Raw genomic sequence first — 13,025 nt, 5'->3', positions numbered from 1 at the left:
AGTATTTCATTTTCGCCGAAGAAATTTCAGCTATTGATCATTCTCAGGCAGTCAGAACACACACACACACAAAACATTCAAGAGCAAAGTCGACATTCCTTAATTCGACACTGCGCAATTGATCTCATTGGTAAATTCAGTCCTGTCTAAAAGACTCGACTGGTTCCCATACTGTGTATATTGAGAAAAGTGCTCCTCAGTGAAAGTTTCCATGTCGCAGACCGCATGATTTGAACTTTTCATAATCGCCGATGCCTTGATTATGAGCACTGTCATACATGCTATACATACGCTTATAGTATGCAGAAATCAGACCCGCCGTGGTATCTGAACAGCTTACGGAGTTCCGCCTGGGTGTAGGTGGCGGGGATGATTTCCAGTCGCGTTGGTGGCATTCAGATGGCGGCGGAATGCGAAAATGCTTGTAGCCTGTCTCGGGAGCAGTATAACGCCACGTCTGAAAAGTTACAACGGAGCCCTTTTCAAGATTAAAGCGGGGAAGGCCCCACTTTGATTTTGTATTTCCGATTCAACCTTATCTTCCTACCAACTACGTCTTTCATAAGCACACTTATACTAACGGCGCGAGCCTCAAACTTGGTCACCAGAAAAGAGAAGGGACGAACATAGCGCTGGCTTGCATCCAGTACAAGCCTTTATCCTGCTCTTCTGATAGGTCCAGTGTTGCTCTGGAGCATTAAACTCCGGCAACGAGCGAATTAAGTCATCAGTTAGATACAGTAAAGTTGAAATCCCTGCGCCGCACCTCTCCAAGCATGCCGAGTGACATACTCTCAGCGATTCGGGCAACTAACTGGCATAGTGAGTGAATAGGAGAGGTGAGGGAGGCAAAGCAGAGGAGTCTCATTGGTGCTAACACAAATTTGACTCAACACGTAGGGCAATCACATACATGTGTAGAAAACAGCGCTCACGCTACGCGCTGACTAATGAGCGGCTCATTTTGGCCGCAAAATTAAAAAAAAATATTTGCTCTTTAGAGACCGCCATGGCGTTCACGGTCGTTTCAGACCCAGAAGGACCGCAAAGTGAAGTAGAAGCTTATGTCAGATCGCAGGGCTTACTGCTTTATGGCGGACGAGGAAGCCGCAAGCCATCAGACTATGTATTGGCTGTGAAATAGTGTGCGCGCAATTTTCGTTTTCTAGAGCATCATCACAGTGCATGTAAAGAAGCTAGAATTTTTTTTTCATTGTGAAATTGCAGCAGATACCTTATTTCGAGCTAAAAGTAACTTCATGTTGCTTCACTTGTGACCACTAAGTCAAACAAGACTCGCTGCATTTTTACAACCTGGATTTGGGTTACCATTTGAATAACACATCTAGAATCTATTCAAGAGCACTCATTCTGCCTTGCCTTAATTTTACATTGATCACACACAGTTCTTCAAGAAACACTCTTCCGCGTTTCCGCTTGCACAATATACGGAAACTTTTTCAGACGTCAACAGGTTACAACTCAATTCCAACGCATTATGTCAGGTTGTGTACTACTCTACGCGCTATTTTTAAAACATTAAGTGCACAAAGCGCATTTCTTAAACGCAGAACACTATGGTATGCTGTAGTGTGCTCTTCAGTGTTGGCGAGCAAAAGTGCAACTAAGACTCGTAGTTACCCAGTGGTCTGAATGAGCTGTCTCGTAGCACGCGCTATACGGGCAGTGTCATTCAACTGTTCGAAAGAACGAGGGCCCGCATTCACAAGTTCTTACGCTTAATGCGTTCGTGCCAGCCAATACTGAGATAGGACATATTCTTGGCGAAGGCGATCAGCCAATGAAAATTAGCACTTACGAACGAAAAGCTCTGTGAATTCGGCCCGAGGTCTTTATCTGTAGAAAGTGGTCTGGGCCGCTATTTTGTAGCGATGCCTTATGCCTCATTCTATGCTATTCTTATCATCCACCACACACAGCCACCTGATCCCGTTGATAATGTGGGCAGACCGTCGCTCTGACCACTGGCCAAGCGCGAAAAGCCTGAAAAGGCATAGAATCGGAAAAGGCATCGCTACAAAATACCAGCCCTGGTTCCTTCTTACGGAGAAATAATCGAATTACGTACCTACGTAATTAATTTACTACATACCGATATATCAAACATCATCTTAAACCAGTGTTGTCAGACATTCTGAGTCATCTGCTGACGCATTTGGGGAGGGGGTTCAGAGAGGGTAATCTTCTAGATATTAATGACCGTATGCACAACAGAACCTTCTTTCTTGTTTTTTTTATTTATTTTACATTCCATAATGACTGGAGTTCGTTTTCAATGATTGAGATAGCCGGCCTTCAGGTCAGTGGCGTAGCCAGAAATTTTGTTCGGGGGGGGGGGGGCTACGCCAATGGCCCCATGCATATATATATATATATATATATATATATATATATATATATATATATATATATATATATATATATATATATATATATATATATATGGGGCCACTGGCGTAGCCAGAAATTTTGTTCCAGGAAGCTTTAGCTCGGGTGCTCCTATTTAAATACATGTATAAGGGGAATTCGTTTTTCCCTGCAACCACTTCGCCAAATTTGAGGAGGTTTGTTGCATTTAAAAGAAAAAGTTTAATTCTAGTGACTACTGGTTTCGAATTTTTCATTTAGGTGGTCAATTATTTATTAAAAATTGGCCAAATCAAAAATTTTCAGAAAACGAAACTATCAAGTTTAAAACTCCGTGACTCAACAATGAAAAATGATATCACAATTCTGTGAATTGCATCTAATAGTACATCTACAGCGGACAAAATGGATATGTTACACATGAATCTAAAAAAAAATTTAGTATTGTGGAAATAGTGCTTGTGCCGAACCCTTGTACACAACGTAACCAATTCACGTAAGATACAAATTGACATAGCAAACTTGTCCGCTTTGACTGTTATAATAGATGCCGTTTACAGAACCACAATGTCTGTTCTTCATGCATAGCTATTAGTTTGTAAACGTCGTGCTTCTATTTTTTCAAACTTTCGAATTTTTCAAAATATTTTAAACAAAATTCAGGCCCTAAATCAAAGTTGTGTTTCCAACAGAACTAGGATTTAACTTTCTCTCTCAAATGCAACGAATTTCAACAAAAGCCATTAGCAGGATTATCTAAGAAAAGCGTTTCTGCGTTTTACAATTATTTGAATAGGCCGCGTCAGATTGGGCCCGAGCTAAAGCTTCCTCTTAAACAATTTGTCAAGGGATCAAATCCATGAATAATAACTGCATTGTCATTGCCAAAGATGCTGCAAACGAATTCTTGAACGCTACACACAGTCAAAACAACAAAATATGTATTTTTTCATAAAAGAATATACTCGTATGTGCCAAAAATTTTGCCCAAAATAACTGGTATCAATGCTTCCATATTTTTGTCTATCTAAGTAAAGAAAATATCACACGAACTTTAGAACTACATCAGTTCGAAACCACAAAAGCAGTGCATGCCACTGATATGAAAAATTAAAAGGCAATGAACTGAGCAAGTTGAGGACAAATATGTTAACGAAACTTTGTCATTCAAGAACCGTGCTTACATTCTAGTATATATGCAGTGGCCAGTGAAAAAATCTCAATGACGCTGTAATTTGTTTTATTGTATTACGCAGGAGCAGCTGTCACCGGTCGTGTATCGTGAGTAATTGCACCGAAATCATAGTCGCAACAGAGGGCACGTATAAAAAGCAGGAATTCTGCAAGATATACGAGGGCAAGTCAAATGAATGTGAGCCAACAACGGGGTACTTTATTTAAAAGTAGCCTTCATGAGAATTTAGACATTTGTCCCATTGACTAACGAGTCGCGTGATTCCTGTCTTATAAAACTCATTGGGTTGCTGCTTCAAAAAGTCTGTATCTGGTTCCCTTGAGCTGTTTTTTCGGCTGCCCCAAAATGTAGAAGTCGCAAGGTGATAGGTCTGAGCTGTCAGATGCTGAAGCGTTTCCCACTTGAATTTTGCCAGTTTTGTATTAACCACATAAGCGACGGGGGGACAGGCATTGTCGTGGAACAAGATGACCCCATTCGTCAATTTTCCACGTTGTTCGTTCTTGATTGCGACACACTGCCGTTCTGGCGTTTCACAATATTGGAAACAATTGATAGCCTCTCAAGATTTAGCAAATTCTTTCAGTAATGGACCCTGTCGACCGAAAAAAAAGTCAACAGCACCTTTCCAGCGGAGATGATGGCCTTTGCGTTCTTTGGGCGTGGTAAATTCGAATGTTTCCACTGTAAGCTTTGCCGTCGTGTTTCAGGCTCGTAGTAGTGGCATCAAGGTTCGTCCCCGATCACAAATGCAAACAAGAAGTCGTCATGCTCATTGTGATACCCGATCAGATGAGTCAAGGCAGCGCGAAACTTCTCCGTCTTCTCGCGATGGATCAAAATCTTGGGGATCCATTGCGCACCAAAGAGCCGATCACCGAGAAGCTCATGAATTGTGGCGTGAACCGAACCGTGACTGATGTTCAGACGGTCTGCCAGTTAATCGATCCTTATGCTCCCTTCTTGTTTCATCAGCTCATGAACCTTTGAAATTGTGTGGGGGGTGATTGCACGATGGTTTTGGCCCGGTCTTGGAATGTCTTTACAACGTCCTTTAAACCGTTTGCTCCAACGCTTCACAGTGCTCAATGAAATGCCGTGTTCAACGTAAACGGCAGCCATACGGCGATTAATTTCTGTTTTGGAAACACCTTTTGCTATCAAAAACTTCGCGACACCGAGCTGTTCAACTTTTGAAGTGTCCATTATGTGACGCAACCATATTCAACCCAGTGTATGAGAGCATTAAAGAACAGTTATCTTCACACCTGCGTGTCACTTTTGTAAATGGGACATGCCGTTCTCCTACGCGCATGCCTCGCAGATAATGAACGGAACCATTATTGCGCGGTTAGGGTCGGCGCATTTTCATTTGGCTCACCCTCGTACATTAGAAATGCAAAGATACAATGCGATATACAAATGCGAAAATACGGCTTGATGAAGGACAAAAAAGTGTCACTGGAAACAAAGTTCACTTCATGTATACACAAAACCTCGCAACAAGATATTTAAGTATACGTATAAGTCTCCAATGAGTCTATGTATGTAAGAAAAATTAACTGTATGCAATGCGTAAAAAAAGGCAAATAATCATGTTGCACAATCATAGATTCACAGAATCCTAGATTCCGCCCCCATTCCATCCACTCCCCGCGATGTATTGCGCTCGACGGAAGGCGGCGCGCTTGCTCCCCGCTTTTCTCCTTTGCGCACACAAGACTGAGCCACCATCGTCGGCTCACCCATTCCACCTCCCCTCCTACGCTTTCACTCGCACATACAGCATGCAGCGCGTGGTCACGATTTTGTCACCCTTGAACTTTATACGAAACATGAGGGCGACGGCGATGGCAGGAATGCGCCTGGAGTGTCCATATAATAGCTTTTGCAATAATATAATGAACGTATCCGGAAACTGAAGCGTCCCGTCGCCCATTACTTTCCGCAAAAGAAGTATCAAAATCGAACTTTCACCATGCGACAATTCGCTGCGCCACAACAATGTATTTTTTTTCTGTGGGGCGGAGGCACCGAAATAGAAAAAAAGAACGCATAGGAAAGTATGTTGCCTACACCGGGCACCTAATGGGGCTACGGAATCAATACCGAAGAAAACATGGGATGATTGACCCACTGAGAACCATACGCATACTGCTCAGTATCCTACACCGGCGAAACAAGACTTTCCGCATAAGGTTCCGCTCAAGGAACGCGGTGCAATCCTTCGAGTCCCCGCAGTGATGGCGGTGAGCGACCTTTGTTTCTTATTTTCTCGTCTGCTAGCCAGAAAGCTTCCAAAACTCTGTCAGGTGAAAATCCACTCGGCCAGAGCAAACCGAACGCCCACCGAAGTGCACCGCGCGGTGGTCGGGGCCATACGAGAAAAACATATGCCCTATGGCTCGCTCTGGCAGCCGCGGGTAGGGTAACGAGAACAAAAAAATTGAAGAGGCTCAATGTGTCCTCGGCGAATAAAAGTCAAAGTAGAAAAAATAAATAACAACGTAGTTACTTTGGCTGGCTTTAGTGTCTTGACATGGATGTTCTGACTTAGGTTAAAAAAAATGTTGATATTTTTTATGTGACATGACGGCACAAATGAACCACCCCAACGCATCGTCTCATCGGACCTCGCTGTGTGCTTTGTCAACTGGTCTGCTAGTGTGTTGATTTGGCTTGTCTGGTTGTTTGTTCCGATGTAAGACTTTAGAAAAGTCAATGGACTTTTGGCGTCAAATGTTTATAACAACATTAAACCCACAAAGTTCCGCAATTGAAAATTTAAAGCACAACTTTGGAAATGTCAATTCACGTTTCACATCAAGAGCTTATGAGATTTATACCCATAAAGTATCGCAATTGATATCCATGCGCTCCATAGATTCCGTGGCCTCAGTGAGATGCCGCGGCGAGCCCGCTCACCATCAAAGCGCCCTTGAAACTTTGTCCTCGGATGGGACTGCTTGGCGTTATATGACTGCCGGTGTACGGGCTTGCCACGAAATCCAGCCCGAGTTCGCAATCTTCGCTGTTAAATGTCTTTTCGAGCGTCAAAAAGACATTCTAGACAAAATCCAGAGTGATTTCCGGCGCCGGGAGTCGCTTTGGTCGGCGGTGCATGGACAGCACGTAAAAATTTCGGGGGGGGGGGAAGCTGACGCCCCATAAGCCCCCCCCCCCCTGGCTACGCCCCTGCTTCAGGTGGCCTATTTTCTCAGCGCTGATGATATAATAAGCAACAGCTGTAGAGAAAATACTCGAGACCATCATGTTTTCTTGTTGTTGTTGTTCTTATATCAGAACGAAAATATTTTGGGCTCAGCAATGGTGCAAATTTTGCAGCGCTGCCGGAAACAATGCTGCTTTCTTGTCAGCTCATTTACTTCATTTTTTCATTAATCGACTTCATATGTTTCTTAGGCTCCAGGTTTTAAATTGGTACAAGCATGACAGTGCTGATGATTCGAAAATATACCCCTGGCTCCCGGCAATGTCTGAAATCATATCCGTAGATTCAACTTAATCTGGGCATTTTTTTTTTGCGCACAAATAAATGGATGCAGGGACAAGAACAAAGTATATTCAACTGCAGTCGACTCGGAGCTTTCACTGTTAATTGGTAGAAACAACGACATGGATAAAAAAAAAAAGAATTGGACGGACAAACCAAACATTCTTTCCCACTTTCAACTAACACGAATTCCTGCAATGAGTGCAATTTTTTTATGAATGGTTCGTGTGTAGACAAGGAACTGCTTCGCTTGTATGTGTTTATTCACGCATGATTGCATGTGGGGGCCTTTCGGCGTTCGGTCGTATGTCCAAGGAATAAATGGTAACACGTGAGGGAGACACACATAAAAAATTCACATAAGAATGTCCACGGAACACAATTTGGGTAGGTTCCCGGCTATCCATAAATACTCAGTGAGTGCTTATATTGATATTTGAGATTTCGACAGTTCAGATTCAGGCGCAGTAAAAGCACAAAGGAACTGACAGTGGAAACGCCAGTTTCTTAGTGTAAATAGTGTGGGAAATTGACGTATGATATTCGATCTGGGGGAAACGCTTGATGACCTGGGTCATGTCAACAAAGTACTCTGCGACAGCGTTATATTTGGGCGGCGTCCTTGTCGTTTTCTCGCTTGTGACTTCGCTCTTTTTGCACTGCCTATGTAATGAATATTTCCTCCGCAGCGTAGTGGATAATTTTTTTACAAAACGTTTAAATCTGATGGCTGAGAGTGAATGAAACATAGCAAACCAGAAAGGACCACGAGAATGGGTACATGACAAAAACTTAATATTTATTAAAAATATCTCTGATTTGGCAACAACGAATATGCGAGCTGTCGTCAAAACTTAGTAGCAAATCCTGTTACTGTTATTAGGCATCTGGTATGCTGAAGCGTTATGTGAAATTATATAATTGTAATTGCACTTAATTTTTTCATATATATGTATTTACTTCCTAAAGTACATTCTATATTTTGCTGCAGCCACACCATCTAATGCATTTGTCCATGAATGTGCAATGAAAGAAAATTGATACCAAATCGAATCATGTCCTCTCCTCTGCTCAAGTACAGCTTCGCCTTAGCCTGGGTTTTACATTTCAAAGGTTGTTTTACAATATCACTGCCGCATTCTCTTAATCACTGACTGCAGCCTGCCTTACGACACTGCTCTGTAGACGTTAATATACGACATATCTTTTAAATGGACATTATCAAAAAGCTATTTCCAGCTGTAAAGAGACATAGACACAACCATGACCATGCATATCAGCCATTCTTTTACGCGATCAGAAAAGAGAGAGCGTATTAACGAAGCTTCTCACTACATCTCATAATCTAGACAATGTCATAAAGTCTGCCAGCTATATCTCTATTGTCTTGGGCGTTACGAACCGTGTGGGAGCGCGACGTGATCCCCGAGTCACGTTCCCGGGACGCATCTCGGTTTGCGCCGGCTCCCGGAGCGACCGCAGCACGACGCGTTTTACGCACCCGCACGCAGCCAACGTGCGTCTTCGTGTTATTACACGAGCTAGACTCAAAGAACGCGGCGGAGTCACGACTCCGCTCCGCGCGCTCGTTCACCTCCCGCCGCCGCCGCCACCACGCCTGCCGGCGTAGCACTACGCAGCGACGTCGGCGCAGCCGCAGCCCCCGCGACGACGAGATGGTCTGCCGCTGCCGTCTCCCCCCGTCGGGGGCGCGGTGAGTCACACCCCGGCGGGAAGCCTGCGCCGCGCGGCGCTCCGCTCCGCCTTCCTCCTCTTCCTCCCCAGCCGCCGGCTTCTGCACCTCTTCCTCACCCGACAGCGTGCGGCAGCAGCAGCAGCGGCCAAGTGTTCCCCCGCTGCTCTTCACATCGCCGGCGGCCACTCAAACCGGCTGCCGCCACGGTACATCCCCACCCGCCGCTGCTGTCGTCTGCTGCCGCTCGCTGTCAGCCGGCGCCGGCTCCTTCGCCCTCGGCGTCTGCTCCGCTCGCCGGCTTCCTGTCACCCGTCGTCGCCGACAGTTCTCTGTCACCGAACACGAGTCAAAAAGCAGAGCCGGACCTCCCAGCCGGTGGTTACCGAAGCGGCAAGCATGGCCGCCGCCGCCTCCGCATCGGCGTCCTCCGTGGCCCGCTCCGTGCTCGGGCTCCTCAAGACCGTGGCGCGCGACGTGCTCGCCGTGCTGGCCGTGCTCTTCTTCTTCCTGACGCCCGTGGCCGCGCTGCCTTACACGCGCGCCTACGTGCCCAACACGTACACGCTCATCAACTCCCACTGCTCGGCCTGGGCGTTGCGCATTCTCACCTGGCTTCTGCTGCTTCCCGGCACAGTGTCTGTGGTGCTAGTGCTCATCGTGCTGCCGCCGCTGTGCATACCACGCCGCTGGAAGTACCGGGCCGTCGTCGAGAACTACAAGGTTGGGCCGCAGACCACGTTCCGCTGGGAGTCGCCTTTCTTCGACCGAAAGTACCGACTCTGAGCCTGTCGGGCTCGTGCCGGCGCCGCCGCTGCTGCCGCGTTCTCCAACCAGTTGAAGTTGACAACAATACCGACGCGGGAAAACGGGACGGACGGTCGCTGCCTTCTCGCCGGTGGCAGACGCGAACGGAGGTTGGTGAACCCTGCTGTGTGGACGTTCCGTCTGCTTCTGTAGTGCTCCGTAGTTCTTCCTTGTAAAGCGTGGTGAGCCTAATAGCTTGGCACAGCATTCGGCTGTCTCAAGTGCCACCGCAAAATTATAGGACGTATGCGAAATTTGGAAAACACAGGAACCTTCACAAGTGCTACGTTGACTCTTACTAAATTACTTAGCTCTTCACCGTCAAGTGAGCCTGCATGTGCTACCTTGGGGCTCACAGAAATAAGCAAAATTCCCTGCAAGCTCAGGCATTGTCCATTGTGCTGCTATCGTTATAGATGAACAAATAGGCGAAATAAAAGCAAATGAGGTGCTTCATATAGATGTCCGGTCTTTACAATTTCACCCTATCGTTGCGCATTACGCAATTTCCTTTAAGTGCACTTGGATGCACTCATAAAGGTTAATCAGCAGCTAGCATAAAATGGTGCTAACATATATTACAAGATAATGTTTAGATGGTAAAATTCCTTCTCTCGCTGCGCTTCTTCGTCTCATCTCATCGTTCACAACAGCACAGCGTCAATATTTTCAAAAAAGTTTCTGTTCTGCCTTTGACAAACCTTTACGGCGTATTAGAACCACGGCTGTATTCGCTTCGATTGGTGAGCTTGTATTCTCTCCAGACAATTTGAAAATGTTTGCAGTTATCCCAGTTACTTGAATTGGGCATTACGCGAGCCTAAACGACATAACCGGAGAAATCTTACTCAAAAGTATAACTTGGCATCAGCAGGAAACTTCTAGTTCCTAGCTTTTAGGTGCCCTGACTTTTCCACATGACATTCTTTGCCTCATTGCACTTATCTGTTGTGCCTGCACGCTGATTATTTCGCGGCCGTCGTGAATTGCTGCGTCGTGCGCCGGTCATTGTTTTACCCATTAAACAGGACGCTTCTAACAGATATGAGCACAATAGGGGCTACGTGCTCGTGAGCGGTAGCGAAACAATTGCGCTTCACTGATGGGTGTCACGGAATCACGTTATTTTATGCTGCGAGCACACATTGAATAACAGTCCCTTCTCGCTGTTGGCCAAGAGCAGTATAGGTTAAAATTGAAAAGAAAATTGAATGCTTGCCATCGGTACACGGGTTTTTCTGTTTCAAATGCAGCAAGCGAGAGCAGCGTGTATAGTCTTTCTTTCGTGCAAGGCGCTGTGCAGTGGATGAACAACTGTTTTGCACTCGACACTTTAGCAAAACCTCTTCGCGGCATCACGTCTTTAGGGTTAGTATCTCGTAGTCTTCAATCTGTTATCAGTGCCCTGCTACAATGGCAGGCCGGATGGGATGAAATTGAAGAGATTTTATTACGGTTTTTGATGAACGGACGCCTTTAAACGGGCTGATTGCTGTATGAGAGAACTCTTGTATTTCCTCCACGCGTAGTTTGGTTTGTTCAGTTGTGGAAACCTTGATGACAAAATCGATACTTACGACTGACATAACCTCATTGCTGCCGTCTAAAAGCGCTAAAATCATAGGTGGGCGTGTTCACAAATACTGCAACCGTTCTATGTTGCTGTAAGCGCACGTCGTTTATTGATCATCCTTGTAAGACGTGGCCATGCCGAAATTAGAGCTTCAGAACATGCCAATTTTTCCTGCCTTGCTTGTTAAGGCGCTGCTCAGAGCAGTTATGTTCTTAGGACCCTGGGAAAATAAAGGGCAGGTTTGCGAATATACCGTTCCTCTTCCGTGTGAATTTGTGGTTGTCTGGTGGGATGTCTCAAAGGGAACGTTACTAAAACATATTTTCTCGTACAAGAAATCTTCACTCTAACCCTGTCTTTTCCTACGCCATGGAGTCTGGCATGGATTCTCTCTCGCAAGAGGTGACGCCGAGAGCAGTCTCTGGGGTCACTTTTCTATATAGGCCTTTACACCACCATATAACGACAGACATTTCAATTATTCCATTCTTTCAATTTAGGAATGTCACTCTACTCAGCCTGTGTCCTCGTACTGCGGCTGTTCAGGCATCAGCGCAACATGTGGAGTGAGGGGGGGAGGTCTTCTTTAAGTGTCCATCTAGTGGACATGCCCATTTCGTTTGCTGCTAAAGTATTGATTGGTTGGACTGGGGTACGCATTGGAAGGAGGCAGGCGCTCCCAGCTAATCAGCACTTCAACAGCAGACAAAATCGACATGTCCACTAAGTGGACACTTACAGAAAGCCGCCACCCCTGGCTCTCATCCAGCCTCTTCTCTCTTCTACTCCTTGCTGCATTCAAGTGCAATGTTTTGATTTATGTTGGGTGATCTACATTGTTACAGGCTAGCCAATAATATCATGCTCAATTATGCTTCCTAGAAATGGCGCTGCTGAGCGAGAGGTCGTGGGCTCGATTCTGGCAGCGCCTGTTGCATTCCGATGGGGGCGGCCTGCAATAACATTAGTTTATCGTGAATTGGGTGGGCGTTAAAGAAACCCAGGTGGACAAAATTAATCTGGAGCACTCCAACCCTACCTTCCTAGGACATGCCTCAATCAGATCATGGTTGTGGCACGTAAAACCTCTGAATAATAAAAAAAGAAGCATTTATGCGCTGCTGTTACTCAAGTAGTTCACGTCTAACGTCCACGCTTGGAGCGTTTCTTTTTTTTTTCTTTTCTTTAATGACTGCATTACGGAGAGGTCGGTGCTTTGAGGTGTGGCCTGCTAATTCCCTTTTCTGGCATTAAAATAGTGCCTAAAATTATCATCATAACATAAGAAACAAAAATATAATGACAACGCGTTAAAGTTCGTGTACACAAGATGTGAATGTTCCGTGCAGTTCCGAATGAGTTTTGTCCACATTCCAAACACAAGACCTGCGAACGCGGACGGAAGCTTGAGGGGTCTGGTTGCGTGCGTTTGGACGGGGTTAGAAACAGGAGCAGCCAACAATATCAGAACAACACCACAGTTATACCGTTCTTTGAGGACACGGAGGACGCAACTGGGAGGCATCTGGGCCACACAGAGTTCTGCTTTGCTTTGTGAGTGTTACAGACAAGGGTGACCTGGTCAACCTTTCCTGCACATCTTCCTGCTACTACGTCTTCACACCGCTATTCTCAAGCACGGTTCCCGCCTGGTCCTATTTCGCAGTGCTTCCTTGTCGTAGTATGTTGTGCCACCGGTTTTCGACCGCAACCCGTTATGCAACTCCACAGGCGAGGAATGCGCTTTTCCTACGTTCAAGGATAAGCGATGCTATCGGCTGCGTGCAGGGCATACCTACAGCCGATGCACATACGCGATGTTGATGATGCTTTGTATTCTGGTCCTTTTTTTTTC

At 45.7% G+C, this 13,025-nt stretch overlaps 1 protein-coding gene across 1 annotated transcript in view; it reads left to right on the top strand.

Moving 5' to 3' along the window:
* The window catches only part of LOC135900975 (uncharacterized), a 120,949-nt gene that overhangs the window by 69,813 nt on the left and 38,111 nt on the right, over nucleotides 1-13,025 (top strand). The window contains exon 2 of the mRNA XM_065430601.1: nucleotides 8,728-9,707. Coding sequence (XP_065286673.1) covers nucleotides 8,728-9,576 — 849 coding nt within the window. The 3' untranslated portion in view covers nucleotides 9,577-9,707. The remainder of the gene's footprint in view (nucleotides 1-8,727; nucleotides 9,708-13,025) is intronic.

Source organism: Dermacentor albipictus, chromosome 2, assembly GCF_038994185.2.
Source record: "Dermacentor albipictus isolate Rhodes 1998 colony chromosome 2, USDA_Dalb.pri_finalv2, whole genome shotgun sequence".
Classification (NCBI taxonomy): domain Eukaryota; kingdom Metazoa; phylum Arthropoda; class Arachnida; order Ixodida; family Ixodidae; genus Dermacentor; species Dermacentor albipictus.
The sequence above is the reverse complement of the archived record's forward strand: the minus strand, read 5'-3'. Positions and strand labels throughout refer to the sequence as shown.